The sequence below is a fragment of the Rhinolophus ferrumequinum genome, chromosome 2 (genome assembly GCF_004115265.2).
Source record: "Rhinolophus ferrumequinum isolate MPI-CBG mRhiFer1 chromosome 2, mRhiFer1_v1.p, whole genome shotgun sequence".
NCBI classification, from domain to species: domain Eukaryota; kingdom Metazoa; phylum Chordata; class Mammalia; order Chiroptera; family Rhinolophidae; genus Rhinolophus; species Rhinolophus ferrumequinum.
This window is the reverse complement of record NC_046285.1, coordinates 45,834,257-45,850,444: the sequence shown is the minus strand read 5'-3', so window position 1 is coordinate 45,850,444 and position 16,188 is coordinate 45,834,257. Positions and strand designations below refer to the sequence as shown.

The 16,188-nt window shown below is 43.6% G+C and overlaps 1 protein-coding gene across 1 annotated transcript in view; it reads left to right on the top strand.

Moving 5' to 3' along the window:
- FSTL1 (follistatin like 1) overlaps nt 1-8,855 on the top strand; it is a 57,075-nt gene extending 48,220 nt beyond the window's left edge. The window contains exons 8-11 of the mRNA XM_033133201.1: nt 181-293; nt 622-732; nt 3,118-3,194; nt 6,328-8,855. Of these exons, the coding sequence (XP_032989092.1) occupies nt 181-293; nt 622-732; nt 3,118-3,194; nt 6,328-6,372 (346 nt within the window). The 3' untranslated portion in view covers nt 6,373-8,855. The remainder of the gene's footprint in view (nt 1-180; nt 294-621; nt 733-3,117; nt 3,195-6,327) is intronic.
- Nucleotides 8,856-16,188: the final 7,333 nt, after the last annotated feature.

Sequence of the window (16,188 nt, the reverse complement as noted above, 5' to 3'; positions counted from 1 at the left end):
ATATAACAACTAAAAGTTGGATGCTTATGGGAGTCAGGATGGTTGATGGTTGTGGGGGCTCAATGTGGAGAGAAACTGTCTCACTTAGGGCCCCAGGTGTGTGTGATTCTGATGCTTATTTCCTTTCTTTGGGAGTGGAGCTGGGGTCCGGCTGACGTATTTCCGTGTGTTTTATTTCAGAGGACTCTGTGTCGATGCTCTCATTGAACTGTCTGATGAAAATGCTGACTGGAAACTCAGCTTCCAAGAGTTCCTCAAGTGCCTCAACCCATCCTTCAACCCTCCGGAGAAGAGTATGCTTCACCTAAGAAACAGGGAGTTATAGGGAGTAGGAGCATTTTGAGGGGGCCCAAATTGATGGAACTCTCCAGAACATGCTAAGAAAATTCCCTCCCATGATTCTAGATTAGGCCCCAACCCATCATCTTGATGGTGATGTTCGGGTCCCCAAATCTTTGAGTGGATGGTAGCATTTGCTCAGATATGGTGCCTCTGAGGCAAGGTGGTAGGTCTTGTCTGGGGAAAAGGGTAAGGTGTCCAGACTAGCCAAGATGCACCTTTACTCTATTCTGTATTCCACCTTTACTCTAAACTGTTGCCCCTTATTTCTGGTCCCAACAGAGTGTGCCCTGGAGGATGAAACGTATGCAGATGGAGCTGAGACCGAGGTGGACTGTAATCGCTGTGTCTGTGCCTGCGGAAACTGGGTCTGCACGGCCATGACCTGTGACGGTGAGCCGTGCCTCGGGCAGAGAGAAGGGACAGCAGGAAGAGAGCTTCCTTCATGAAGTCACCATAAGAGAAGGGTGGGGATGCTAGAGAAGATGGTGGTGGCTGGGAGCAAGGAACCTATGGAGAAGGTGACAGACTCACACTTGTAATGTCCGCACTCCCAGGAGCAGCACCGAGGGCAAATGACTTGTTGCAGGTGCTAAAGTTTGAAAATCACTCCAGAGTCTGAGAACAAAAGAGGTTCCAGACCGAGGGCAAGATCAAATGTTGATGTGAGATTGGAATAGTCATAATAATAATAATGGAAGCAAACATTTAGTGAGAACTATGTGCCAGGCACTCTTCTACGCACTTTACTTAATCTTTATGACAGCTTTGGAAAATCCTGTATCTAAAAGACTCAGGTGTTTGAAAGACAAAACGACTCCTATGCATCTATTCTCAGCAAAAAAAAAAAAGAAAAAAAGAACTTCTTTGAACTAACAGAAGTGGGTAATCCTAAGAAAAAAGAGAAAGAAAGCAATTTGAGATAGTTAAGACATGATCAGAGTGGGTTGGGGATATAGAGATGTTAGAATTTGGGGGCCAGTGCGGAAGTCCAGTGGTATGTTGGAACCAGTAGGGTCCCATTGGGGTCCTGGGCTACAACGATGTCAAAGATCAAGAGGGACTCTTGAATCAAAGCCAAGCCCGGGGGGTGGGGATGGGGTGGGGGGACAGACAGGCACCATTCAGAGTGGAGGCAAGACAGAGAAGGGTGTAGCCAGGTCACCCTCAGTCTGGGAAAAAAGGTCAGTTGGAAGAAATCAACCCCAAAATTTACTACAGATGGACTGAACCTAAAATTATATCTTAAAGTCAACTGAGATAGGAAAGCAGGGTGGTCCTAAGATGTCCAAGGTGAGGTCTGCTGGTAACTGGAGACAGAGGTCAAGGACCCAGGAAGAGGTTCATCTAGATAAGAAGCTAAGGCAGTACCAACAGGTGGGACTCAGTACTACCCAGGGGATCCCTAGTCTCCTATTGCCCAGGACCAAGTCTCTTCTCAGTGTGGGAGGACAGGAAACCAACCTACCTCTAGAGGCAAGTGGAAGAACAGGAGGAGACTAGAAATGCCTAGTAGCTGGAGGCCAAAACTAAGCCAGGGTAGCCAAGCCAAGGACACAGTAGCTACTGAAGCCAAGAAAGAACATTTCAAAACAGTGCCCAACCTGCATCAGCCAGGAAGCATCCTATACTCTCTTCCCAAAACTCCCTGCAGTAGCTTCTCCACACCTAACTGCTCCTGGTCTGGCTTTGTAAAGGTAGCCATGTATTTCTAGGATGTAGGCGGTTGGTGAACTGATGATTTATGATCATCTGGATAATCAGCCCCATCACGTACATCAGACAAAATTCCAATGATCGCCCCCAGGGGACAATGCCCATTTCCACGGCTGCACTAGACTGTTATCCTCTGGATGGCTCAGGTTCGGAGCCTGCATGGGTATAAAGCGCATTCTCAATGGGGCTGCCCCCACAGGCCTGAGCACGTCTTGGTGCTGGGGCGATGGGTCTGAGAAGACATTACAGAAGGCATTCCAAGGCATTTTCAGGTCAGTACCTGAAAGTTAGTCTGGTTTGAGATCATAAATCCCAATGATGCAGAGAAGAAGGGGCATCAAGATGTGACGCCAGCTGGAGCCAGAGCGTGAGGGGCAGCTGGATGCTGAAGTCAGGAAGACTTGGCTGAGCAGTGTTTCCTAACAACAAACACTATTCTTGATAAACATGCAGATTCCCAGGCTCCATCCCAAAACTACTGAATCAGAATTTGCAAAAGAACAGCATGGGAAGCTGTGTTTTTAAGAAGTATTCTATGATCTTTTTTTTTTTTCCAGTCTGGAAAACACTGCTAATATGCTGTGGCTATTAAGCCTGGCTGAACAATAGAACCACCTAGAGAACCTTTACAAAACCCTAGTGCCCAGGCCCTCCCTCACAATAATTAAATCAGAGTCTCTGAGGGTGGAATCTAAGAAACTGTATTTTGAAACGTTCTCCAGGACGTTTTGAGGGCATATGAAAAGTTGAGAATCACTGTCTCAGAAGAACTTCCTGAGTCAAGATCCATATTTTCTCCGTGGCCCTTCCTACACAGCCAACTCCTAGCGTGTATGTGCTGGAGCCGTTGAAGGCACTAGGAACAGAGGCCAGAGAAGAGTGGGGGTAGATTGCTTTGTTTACAGTGAGTTACTTCAGAGGTTGTCAGTTGCACTGGATGCACCTCTTCCGCAAGTTAAATGGGAGATGAAATTAAGAACCTAGACAGTAGATAGACATTGTTGGGATCCCTAACAAGCTTCCTTCAGTCACCACTGCTCTGAGCCTTGGTTCTTCTTGCAGGAAAGAATCAAAAAGGGGCCCAGACCCAGAGAGAGGAGGAGATGACCAGATATGTCCAGGAGCTCCAAAAGCACCAGGTGAGTTGCAGCCTCCATACTGGCTCAGGTATCTCTGCGGCTACCAGGCCCTTCCACCATCAGACATTGCCTAATGTCCCAGGAGACCAAGGAGATGTGCTCTGTTCAATACAATAGTTCCTGAATGATACACCTATAGTGTCAAGCCATGCTCCCTGATAGGGTCCTTGCAGGGTCCCACAGGGCCCAGCAGATGCAGGCTGCAACTTGGTAAATTGCTTTATAAGTAAGAATCAGCCAGGGGAAGATTTGCAAATGGGTTGGAAGTGGTTTGCAAATAAGCACGGTCTAATGAAATGTTACTGTTTCCTGTCATGACCTGTGCCCAGACCTGAACTCCATGAGCTCCTGGAGAGCAGGTGCTATGGCTTGCTCACCATTGCGTCCCTGCATTTAGTACAGGGCCTGGCATATAGCTGGCTCTCAATGAGCTTGAAATGAATGGATTTGGACTATAGCAAAAAGGATGAAAGTTAAATGTTAGGCCGGCTGCAAGACAGCCTGCGATTGACAAACACTGGGAACTTAGAGGTTCTGCTTCCTGGAGACTTGAGAAGGTAATAATAAATAAGAATTCTGTTCGGGTTTTCTGTCATTAAGTTGAAGGTCTTCTTGTGGAAAAGAAGCAGAATAGTGATCCACTGATATATTGTGCCAAGAGGCTGGAGAGAAAACATGGCTATGCTGGACTCCTGGGCCTGTGTTTCCACGGTTTTACCATACAGTCTTAACAAAGGATATTGTACTTTAAATCACCTCTCTGTAGACTGGGTCTGTTAATACAAGCGTTTCCTCTGACGGAGAAATTCTTAAGGAATATAACGATGACCAGAACTGCTAACCTACTGAGATGAAATATTTGAGTTGAAAATAAAGAACTGTTAATATTAATAATTGCAGGGCGGCCGGATGGCTCAGTTGGTTAGAGCATGAGCTCTTAACAACAGGGTTGCCGGTTCGATTCCCACATGGGCCTGTAAGCTGCGCCCTCCACAACTACGTTGAAGGACAATGACTTGACTTGGAGCTGATGAGTCCTGGAAAAACACACTGTTCCCCAGTATAAATTTAATACAATAGTAATAATTGCTAAAAAAAATAATAACTGCTCATATTTATTGATTTTTACATGCATTTTTGTCGTTATTGTCACTAATAGTGTAGAAACCTCATGTCATTTTTTTAAGCAAAAGCAGAATCTCCTATCCTTTTGTTTGTTCATACTTCAGCAGCATTGAGTCTCCGGATGAGTACAACTCCATAAAAGAAAAACAGAACTTAATAGCAATTCCTTTCATCTAGGGTGTAGGTATGATCAGAGTAGACAGGAGGAAATGAATTGTAATAGCTATCATTTGTAAGTGTCTCTGTCTTCTGTGAGTTCACTCAGAAGCAGACCCTAAGGCAAGGACTTAAGTACAAATAGTTTATTTGGGAGGCAATCCCAGGAAACACCAGAAGGGGAGTTGGGAAGTGAGCCCAGGAAGGGAAGGAAGCAATAAAGAGTGTGTATCTAGGAGAGTTACCACTGTGGGCAAGTGAAGCTTGGTCGTGTCGCAGAACTCTGGGAATAGTCGCCATGCCTGAGGGGGAAGGCAGCTGGGTATTCCTGAATCAACTCCCGTCAACCGTTGGCTGAGGGCTGCCACCAGAAAACATGAGTTACCTGGCATTTCTGGCCTGCCAACATGTGTGGGCAGAGCAGGCTCCAGCAGCCAGAGAAAGCCTCAAGCAAAGAGATGCAGGTGCTGACAGTACGAAGCCATGTCGGTGTGCTGAAGCGGGAAAGCAAAGGGGCTATGCGTGAGGCACCAACAGTGTCTGCTACACGCTAGGCACTGTTTACTTTTTGTATTGAGGTATAATTCACATATAAACTTCACCCCTTTAAAGTGTACGGTTTTAAGTATAGTCACAAGATTGTCAACCATCAGCACTAATTCCAGAACTTTTTCATCATCCCAAAAAGAAACCCTGTGCCCGTTAGAAGTCACTCTACATTTTCTCCTCCCCCATCGCCTGGCAACCACAAATCTGTTTTCTAATTCTACAGATTGGCCTGTTCTGGACACATATACGTGGAGTTATACAATGTAGAGTGTTTTCTGTCTGACTTCTTTCATTTATTTAGCATAATATTTTCAAGGTTTATCCTTGTCGTAGCATGAATCAGTACTTCATTCTTTTTTATGGCTAAATAACCTTCCATGGTATAGATACACCACATTTCGTGTATCTGTTCATTAGCTGATGGATATATAAGTTGTTCCCACTTTTGGGCTATGATGAATAGTGCTATTATGAACATTCTTGTACAAGTGTTAGTGTGAACATATGTTTTCATTTCTCTTGGGTATATATACCTACATAGGAGTGAAATTGCTGGATCATATGGTAACTCTGTGTTTAATCTTTTGAGGACCTGCCAGACTGTTTTCCAAAGGGGCTGTACCATTTTACATCCTCAATTTCTCCACTGACTGGCCAACGTTTGTCATTGTCCATTATTTTTTCTTTTAGCCTTCCTAGTGAGTGTGAAGTGGCATCTCCTTGTAGTTTTGGTTTGCATTTCCCTCATGACTGATGGTGTTGAACATCTCCTCATGTGCTTATTGGCCATAAGACGAAGTCTTCTTTAGAGAAATGTACCGCCGTTATAAGAGGGAGATACTTTATTATCCTCATTTTGTAGTTGAAGACATTGAGGTATAGAAGTTTTCATAATATGCCCAAAGTTCCCCAGAAAGCAGCACAGCCATGATTCAAGCTCAGGCATTGTGCCTCCAGAGCCTATTGCTCTTAATGCTTCTCTGGACTTGGATTCTGTTTAGTATCCTTTTCTTCATCTTTAAAATGGGGATAATACTCTCTGACCTGATTGTGTCGTAGGAGTGCCAATGAGGTCAACTCTTAATTCAGTGACAGCCCCTACATGACCTTGAATAAGACATGATCCTTGCCCTCAAGTTGTTCGCCACCCTCGGAGGAGACAGACAAGTAAATAGAACTAAAATTCAGCATATTCATATTCAGCATATTCTGTCAATGCTATATAAAGTTTTGAGGTCTAGATAAATGCCAATGATTTTTTTTTTAATGTTTCACAATGCATATTTTCTCTTGCTCCTCAAAGGAAACAGCTGAAAAGTCCAAGAGAGTGAGCACCAAAGAGATCTAATGAGGAGACATCTGGGAACGGTGTCCTCAGCCCGGCACCTTCTCTTCCATTTCAGCACGGAGTCCAGTATACTCAAGTGTCTGCTACAATCGCCAAATCACCAGTATTTGCTTGTATAGCAACGAGTCTTATTTTGTCTATTTGTTTTGCAATAAAGGAAATGGGGGTGGCTGGCTAGGACAGGAAGGGCCATCGCCTTCATTACTAGAGAACCTGTAATTGGGGCTCGGGAGCTGGAGGCAAGTAAGGAAACTGCATCAGTTGGGAGAGGAGCGAACCCAGATCTGAGCCACTTCTGAGTCTATCACAGCTGTAGACACTGCTCGCTGCAGGAAGTGCAGACAATGCCAGCATTGTCAGGCTGACCCAAGAGGAGGGGTTTGGGAAGCTCAGGGGGGAAAGAATGCATTCTGCTTCCTGCCCTTTCTGTTGCCATCAGCATAACAAACTCCAGGGTCAATGCTTCTCCTCATGGCTCCAACCACTGCCTGTAGATACACAGCCATCCCGCTAGTGACCCAGTGTCCCTCAGACTTGATGGAGTTTCTGAGAGGGTGCCCCCAAATGATGCAGATACTCGTGTACTTTCAGCCCCTTAGAGACCTGACCAAATTTTAAACATACTTTTTACCAAAGGTGCTATTTTTCTGTAAAACTTCTTTTGGCGAGTTGACTTCATTCTTCAGTTATTATCATTATATTATTGTTGTTTTTAATATTTTATTTTCTTGACTAGAAATTAAGCTTTTGTAATTATTTTTCAGTGGTCCTACCATTTCAGAGGTGGGAGAGTTTGGGGTTCTTCCTGGTGCAAGGACCGCTATAACCCAGACTCCCCCATCCTGCCACATACTAGCTGCAGCCCAGAGTTCGGCCCCCTGGCTTCCAGTGGGTCAGCAGTTTGCCCAAAGGAGCAGCGGGTGCCTCAGGCAGAAGGCAAGGAAGAGAAGTGTCTCCATACAAAGCTTTCAAGATCCAAAAAGCTAATTTGTTTTCATTTATTCTGATAAGTTCATGCAAATCAGTCTTTCAAAGGATGGAGACAAGTGCAGCTAAGCGAGGTTTAGATATCCCAGCCTATCAATATGCTCGTTGATCCACCACTAACTAGGACAGTGACTTTGTCCCTCTCTCTTCCTATTTCTGGGCCTCAGTTTCCTCAGTGAACAGGTAGGAATGCATTAACCTTTCGATTTCATAAATTATAAATTCTGTGGTTATGATCACTGGTCCAGAGGAGACATGTTCCTGTGATTTCCTTCTTCTCCTTAGAATAAATGAAACTTTGTTGTTCTAGCAAGAGTCAGACAGCCAAAAACAAGATGACCAAATTTGACCTCGGTCTGAGTGGCCCCTCAGGTTGTGCTGTGATGCAGAGCCCTCTCGGGTAGAGCCTGCCCAAGAAGAGAGTGGGAAGGAGAACCACTCCACTTTGTCTTCACTTTTGCGTTTCCTCTTTAACCTTCTGCGAAACAGAAATGGCTTTCCCTTTAGAGATGAGGATCAAAGGAGGTTTAACATTTTAACAGGTGGGGGGAATGGAAATTGAATCTTAAAATTGTGATTGGGGAGAAGTCACTTATTCCTGTGTCTTTTGGCCTCTGTAATTGTTAACTCAGTGCCATATTTAAGATGCATTTGGAATAACATTAAAAACTCGACATAAGATCTCGTTTCCAGAAAGCATATTACGGACCACTGGAGGGAAATTATGTAGGTTGTACTGCACAGGCAATTCTGAGAAAGTTGTGCTGAAAATGGAATTTCTTCTAAACAAGTTTCCTTGTTCTCCTTTGAAAGGAGAACATTCCACTTTGTTTAGAATTCTGAGATTTTGTATGTCATCCCACTTAAAAGCTCTCTTCAAATCCCAGTTGTGCAGTCTGAAATGCACCGCTTTGTCCAAGTGCCTTGGAGAAGTCCCTTGATCAAGTATTGCCAGCCCTTGGACACTCTGGGAGAAAGGGCAAGAATACCAGTTTAAAGCAAGAAGCCAGACAGTCTTCCTGTCCGTTACATTTCGGACAGTGGTTGCCATCCGAGATTTACCCTGCTCTGCAACGCTGAATTCCCAAGGGCAAATCTGCATTCCTCCTGTAAATAGGGAAGCTATTGTCTGCACCATAGAATCACATGATCTGATGACCATCCATGGGAAGCTGCTAAATAGCCTAGTTTGAGGAGTCTTGCATAGAGCTTTGCATAGAGCAAATTAACAGGATTAAATTGGGTTCAGTTCCTCCAGCTTTCTAAAAGCACAGAGGTTAGATTTCAAGCTTCCTTAGGCTTTCTCTGTGAGTATACACTTTTATAAACATTAATTACAGCCTCTGTTAAGATCCAGTGTTCATGGAAACCTCACATGCTATGACTCTGGATTCTATGACTGTTTTTGGAAAGCAGGGCTCCTCCACCTGCTAATATGCCCATGTGAACCAGTCTGAATGTCTTTCCTTTTCACTTATGTTTTTAAATAGTCAAATTTCAAGAAGCAATTTGAACAGGTTTCTGTTGCCTATGTGTTTGGGAAATGTATTGAGTAGGTTTCCATATTGCATTTACCTTGTTTTTGTAACTCCTGATTCTTTTTTTTTTTGGATACTATTGATAAATAAAGATATTAAAATAACAGTTGTATTGTTTCCTTCCTCTAAATAAAGCTGTGAGAACATTAACCTTTTACATCATAATAGTGGATTTGGGTTTCAGGAACCTTAAAAGAGGCCTGAAGAATTTCTCCTAATAACATCTTAACTGCAGCTGGGAGGGAAGGTTCACTCAGGGACTGCTTGAACAGGCTTACTTAAAAGAATGATAGATGGTGGGTCTGGGGTGGGAAGTGAGGAAAAGTCAGAGAACATTTCTGTATTGGGAAGAGATTAAACTAAATGACTCCTAAAGCCCCCTTGGGCCTTATGAGACTGCAATGGCATCAGGTGAGTCTGGCTGCAGTTAAACCTGTATGAGAAACCAAATAAACCGGGCAGGTGGCACAGGGAGCATGCCAGGGTCTTGTTGGATAACCCAGTGGCTTTTACCTGATATGCACGTGTTATCTATAGGGATAAACATTTCCAAGTGGACTGAATGTTGGCTGGTTAAGAGCCTCTGTTCTGCTGCATCTGGGAGACACATGACCAATACTTGCTTTCCAAGTCCCTGTCCAAGTGATTATTATAAGTATCATGTGCTCCCCACCCCCAATAATTCTATCTTCCAAAAGAGCTCATTACGGTTGATGGTTTAAGCTTTCTTAATTTCAGTCATATGTGTAGAAGTCTTGCTTGTCTAAAATTATATCCAGGTCACCTTGATTGGATTTGGGGTATTACTCAAATGTTAATCAAATATTAAAAGCAATCTGTGTTTATGTCATTGTTACAGATTACTGATCTCACTAATCACAGTTTGATTCTTCGAATTTTCGTTCTCGGAAGGGAATCTTGTCCACAACCACTTTTAAATACTGGTTGGTCTCTCCCAACCTTCTACCATGCTTTGGGAGCACTTTTCCTGTTATTACAGTATGTATGTGTTTAGGAAGTAAAAATAAAATAGCCTGAAAGAAGCATAATTCAGAAGGTAAGTTTCCTATAATCAAAATATAATATTTTGAATCGTGCAAATTAGTACAAAACACTTTAATTAACTTTAGTTTTGGAGCACCTGTATTAAGTTTCCATCAGTCTTCTTGAATTATTTCTGAAATACGGGGAAGGAGGGATGGAAGGATCTAAGCAGATTCTCTCAGAGCCCTGAGAGTACATCTGGATGGACGTGGGACGTGGAGAGAGTAGTAAACCTGGGCTACTGCTGCGGAGAGCTGTTTCATGATGTAACAGGAAGCATCATGCTGCTGCTGGAATGACAGGGTCTTCCTGTCAATAGGAGTTAATTTCTTAAATCATTTAACATTTCGTATTGAAAAGTAATAGGGCCGGCCCAATGGCTCAGGTGGTTGGAGCGCTGTGCTCCTAACGCCTAGGTTGCTGGTGCGATTCCCACATGGGCCAGTGAGCTGTTCCCTCTAAAGCTAAGGTTGGGAACAACAGCTCTCCCTGGAGGTGGGCTGCAGTGAGGTTGGTGTGAGCTGCCGTGGGCTGCAGAGTGTTGTTGCCTTGGGCTACCTTGTGCTGCCAGGAGCAGCCGGTAGCCAGTGTGAGTGGCCAGCAGCCGGTAAGAGCTGCAGTGAGCTGCTGTGGGCAGCCGACCAACAACGACCAGCGACCAACTGCCTCAATTGGGGGGTGGGGAGGAGCGGAATCACAAGTCTCATAACACCAGCATGGGCCAGGAGCCGTGTCCTACACAACTAGACTGAGAAACAACGGCTTGAACCAGAGTGGGGGAGGCGGAAAAAGGAGGAAAAATGTAATATATGCACATGGTAAAAACATCCAATTGAATCAAAGAAAATACAATGAAAAAATTTACCGTTAGAGGGTTGTACATTTATAAATTTGCTTGTAATTGCCAATTATCCTTCAAAGAGGTTGCACCCAGTTACATTTGAACCAAAATTACATAAACTGAGCATGTCTATTTTCCTACATTTTTTACAAGCACTGTCTTCAAACTTGGGGGCCTCTGATAGAGGGAAAAATTAGACAGTTACATTTAGGACAGTGGTTGTTACATTTAGGACAGTGGTTGTCATCCAAGATTTACCCTGCCCTGCAACGCTGGGCTTTATTTTAATATGGGCTTAATAAAGCAACGCTCATTGCTTTATTTTTAATTATCTCATTCCTTTTGTGAGATTGAGCATCTTTCCATGAAAAGGTCCTTGTCGTTTTCTTTCATTCTCTTTGCTCATTTTTCTATTGGTTATTGGCCTTTTCCTTATTGGTTTGTAATAGTTTTGTAACCCTGTAAAAAAGATATTTTACATATAAGGAACATACAGTTCATAAAGTTTAGGGAACTTGTCTAAAACCACACAACTAGCAAGGAACAGTCAGGATTCAAACCTGGGTCCCTCTCAAACTCATTCTACTTTGCCACAATGTTTCCCTTTACTTAAAGGTCATCAGTGTGAACTATTAATTCCTAATTAGTGTTCTCTATTATGTGATTGCTGATCACATATAAATAATTCATAAGTTTCTTCATTTAGTTCTAATAATAAATTGCATGTCCTCTTGCTTGGGTTTCTTTTAAGTAGTTATGTGAATGAAGTTCAGATCAGGCCTCTGAAGTTCCCTGAAAAGTGATCCCCAGTCCAACTTGTTCTCCCCAGAGATGATACATCCAGGAATCATGCCAGTCAGTCTGGGTCCCCCAGCCACCTCCAGCATACACCTCAAAGATTTAGCCTGGTGAAAACTTACCTTCGGAATGCACGTGCCAAATCTGTACAAGTGCAAAAATCTCCTGGTGGGCCATCTTCTTGTGCCATCCTATGTGGAAGTTTTAGAAGCAGACATATGTCCTACCTCCATGGAAATTATTTTATCACCTAAATCCAGTGATTCAAAAAATTTTGGTTTTGAGCCAATTAAAATCTCTGGTTCCTGGGCAGTTTTCTGTCTTTTCTCTCATGTGCCTTTTCTCCTCTCTCCCAGAACCTAAGTTTGATTCCTACAAGGCCCAGCCGCCAGGAAAGACATTGCCTGGCTCCCATATCTCCTTGCTTTTTGTATAGAACAAAGGAGGAGAATCTGTACAAAAAGCATGGAGATAGGAGAGATTTGGAAGATGGAGTTTAGGAATAATAAAGACCCTGAAATCAACGGGGCAAATCAGAAAATTTCAAAAGCTAGTCTCACCTTCTTTATATTTCCAAGATGTCAAGCGTTTGTCCAACAATGCCCAGAGAAGGTTTTTACAGACATAATAATCCCATAATCATTTTTAGAGATGTCTCTTTCTCAAGTTTTCCTATGTGTCAGCAAAGTGCCCGTGTGAACATTGTTACCAAAATCCAAAAATTCTGGCTTAGAGAAAACCTGCTCTGTCCTGAACTCTCCAAGTTGTCTGCCACTGAAGCACCACGTCAAGAAATATACACAAAGTAGATAGCTCATCGGCCCTTTAATTGTCTTTCATTTTGCAGTGAAGATTTTTTTCTAATTTTTATTGGGGAATATTGGGGAACAGTGTGTTTCTCCAGAGCCCATCAGCTCCAAGTTGTTGTCCTTCAATCTAGTTGTGGAGGGCACAGCTCAGCTCCAAGTCCAGTCACCATTTTCAATCTTTAGTTGCAGCAGGCACAGCACACCATCCCTGCGGGAATTGAACCTGCAACCTTGTTGTTAAGAGCTCTCACTCTAAACAACTGAGCCATCCAGCCACACCCGCAGTGAAGTTTTTAGTTTACCAGAGAACTTAACATGTGAGAAGCATAGGTCAACTAAAATTAATTGTATAATTAAACAGAATTAGACAGAAAGAAACAAGACTTCAACATAAGATTTAAGACAAACAAAATAGGGGAGCTCCTATAATTTTAGTCAACATCCAACACACTGGTCCTGTTACCCCCTTACTGTTTTTCTGGTTATGGCAGATAGGCGCCTAGGACAAGAAGGATTTCAGCCACAGGAGAAAGCCAGGAGCTCCGGGCAAGACAGTGGTTCTTGGGCAGATGTGATTTAAATCTCTTAATAGTAGTCAGATGTAGGAGGATACTTTCTCACTGTAAAAAAGAAAGAAAGAAAACATAGCAGGCTGGAAGTTTGTATCAGAGACAAACCCTGCATTCAGCTACAGTATATTTCTGAAAACTACACAGGAAAGAAAAGTTGTGAAAAAATGAATTCGCTCTGCTCCTCCTAAGCGCAGCAGCCCTCGAATAACTCATTCACCTCTAGCAGTCCTCCAGTTGCCAGGCAAAATCCTGATTTACTCATTCATTAATTTAACAATACCGTTTGGGGAACAATTAGAGAAGCCAAAAGAGAAAAGTTATGTGAATGGGCTATTTCCTATCAAGTGTCAGAGAGAGAAGGAAACAGAAAGAAAACAGGCCCAGGGCCTTGGAATCTGTTAGGGGCTGAGACACAGGTAAGTGCAGCTGAAGTCATCAGTCAGCAATTCGCACCACTTTCCAGTACATTCTGGAAGGAACTCATCCCAGGCCAAGGGATGACTGCAGTCTCCTTAGTAGCTCAGGAACCCACCCACGGAGGAGAATGCAGGAGGGTGCTCCTGATGTACCCTGAGAAAAGGAATAAAGAGGTCCTGCGTTTCCATTTCAAGGTTCCAAGTTATTTTGCGTCTCTGAGGCCATGATGATAAGACTCAGGAATTAAGAGCTAACAACACCTATTCGAAGGTCCTAGTGTGTGTCAGGAGTCAGAAGAGAGAGAGAGGGGAGCATGGTTTATGCTTGTGAGGGATTCACAGTATTGTGACAAGATGAATAATAATGAATTTCAGCAATGCAATAAGTTTGCAAATACAGTGTGTTTGAGGTGCTATCCAGGGCAGTCACCCTGCACCCAGTCACATTAGTCTATGTATGTACAGATCCAAGAGCGCCCTGGGATTGTAATATGTGTAACCTGAGCTACCGCACGTGGCTGTCTTGCTTCTTTCTCCGCTTTCACACCATCACTGACAAGAATCTGAAGGGAGACCCAGAGTTCCTCGAGCTCCAGGTAAGGCAGCTCCACCCTGGCCTTCACACCTCCCTGGCAGAGTGAAGGGAGGACATCAGAACTCTGTGTGCTCCCGACACGCCCCTCCCCCTCTCTCCTCCCACAACATTTATGACTCTGCCATCAGGCGCTGCCTTGAGACCACATCTAATCTCATTACGCCTTTTTCCCTTCTCATGTTTTACCCCACAAGAAGCCTAAGACTTCCAGTGTATTCTTCATCCCATGGACTCGGAGCCCCACAGGCTCTGTACCTTCTTTTTTCTGACTGCATTTCCGACCCATTCCCAACTTTCTGAACTCTTCTACGGTTCCCTCTGAAACTTGCTATCATTCATCAGCAAACTCCTGCTAGTCTCAACTTCTCCTGTTAATACTTCCCTTAGCCTCTTGCTCAGACTGAAGTCTAGCTCTCCTCTGAGGGCACTTCCCCTCTGGCACTGTCACATGGTGCAGGTTTTCTTTCCAACATTCTTCCTACACTTGGGGTAGGTGACTTCTTTACTTTTCATTACAGCTTCCAGATCATTTTCCTTCCCTCCTCTCTACAAACCTCTAGCTTAAAATCTCACATCATTCAACTTTTCCATCCACTACCCTTCTATGTAACAGTCTTCTAGTCTCCCCGCCACCATTCTTTGATTTTTAGCTGGTGGCTCTGTGAAACTGTACATAACTTCTGTCATACTTCTTGGTGTCACTATGTCATACTCGTATTTAACCTCTTGGATTCCTCATATAGGCATGCGACAATAAGAACAATTACCTTGCAGCGTTGAGGCAAGGAATTAAAATGAAATACTTAGAATGCCAGGCGTGTGGTGAGAGGCTGATAAATGGCAACTATATCCATTGGGCCTGTTACATCATAAAGCTGATGTCCTTAACAAAGGAACAAAAGCCTCATCAATAGTAACAATCACATCAATCAGGGTGAAAGCTGTCAGTCTCTGACGTGTGTGGTCTCTTTTAAAACCCAAAGAGATTCCACCTCACTAACTTCTCTTGCCCCAGGCTACAAGCTTATGTTCCCCGATGTTTTTTTAAATCTCCAAAGTGCCTGATACATTTGGCATTCAATCAATATTAGTGAGTGATGACTTCTCTGCAGTGAAACACACCCTGCTTTCATTCACTCACTCCGGTATTTGTGGATGATTCTGAAGGGCCGGTAGTTCACGTCTGTCTCTGTTATATGGCAGACATATTTCTCATTCAACTTGACAGGGTATTTTCGGACAGAGAAGACCCTGTAGAAGCCATTCATCAGCTCGTGTAGGACCCCCACGGCACTGTGATTACTCAAGTCCCTCTCTGCCCGGTCCAGCCAGGTCACAATGGGCATGAGGTCCCAGCCCTTGGAGACACATGGGGCCATGTCTTCATCATCAATCTTACCAAACTGCACCTAGGGCATTTCAGAGTCTGGTTGAAAAAAAATAACAAAATAATTGGTTCCTTTTCTATTTCAGCCCCAGGAGGATCGGCCTATCAGACCTCTTGTCCTCCTGAATTTTTGCATTATCTCTTAAGTAGGCAACACGTCTTGAAGTTCACTATAGTTAAAATTTTGAACCAGGCACAGTGAGAGAAAATCAGGAGACATGTATGCTCCTGCCCTCCAGGTCTCACCTACCACTGCTGTGTTTACTTTTGGAATCTTCCCCTTTTGGCAGATTCATTTCAAACTCTCTGATGACCTCAGATACCCTGCTGAGAATCACGGAAGATAACAAATGATTCTCACCCTTATCTTCCAACCTCTTCTAATTCCTACTCTGGAGGAATTCTGCCGTGCCTCCCTCCACCCTCATGAGATCTCTGGTGGGAAGAAGTCCACTCTCCATGTAATTCTGAAAAAGGCGAGGATCCCTGGGGCACTGTGGAGATCCACTGGTCCAGTCCAATCCTGTATTTTAATAGTGAGAAAATGAAGCCTAGAAAAGCTAAATGAGTTGTCCAGAGTTATCCACAACTAGCACTGGGCCTCCTGAATCCCATTGCAGAGCTCTTGTCACTAAATTACGCATCATATCCCAGAGTTTTCATGTAGGGATATTGTTATTTAACATTTTGGTTTTTCACTGTTAATATTCACTTGGTGAATTTGGGATAAGTCCAGTGGGTTTTTGTTTTGTTTTGTTTTTTATGTGTTGTTTGCTTTTTGGAATGATAAGTACAAATATACCAACTTTGGTTCAGAGCAATATTTTTA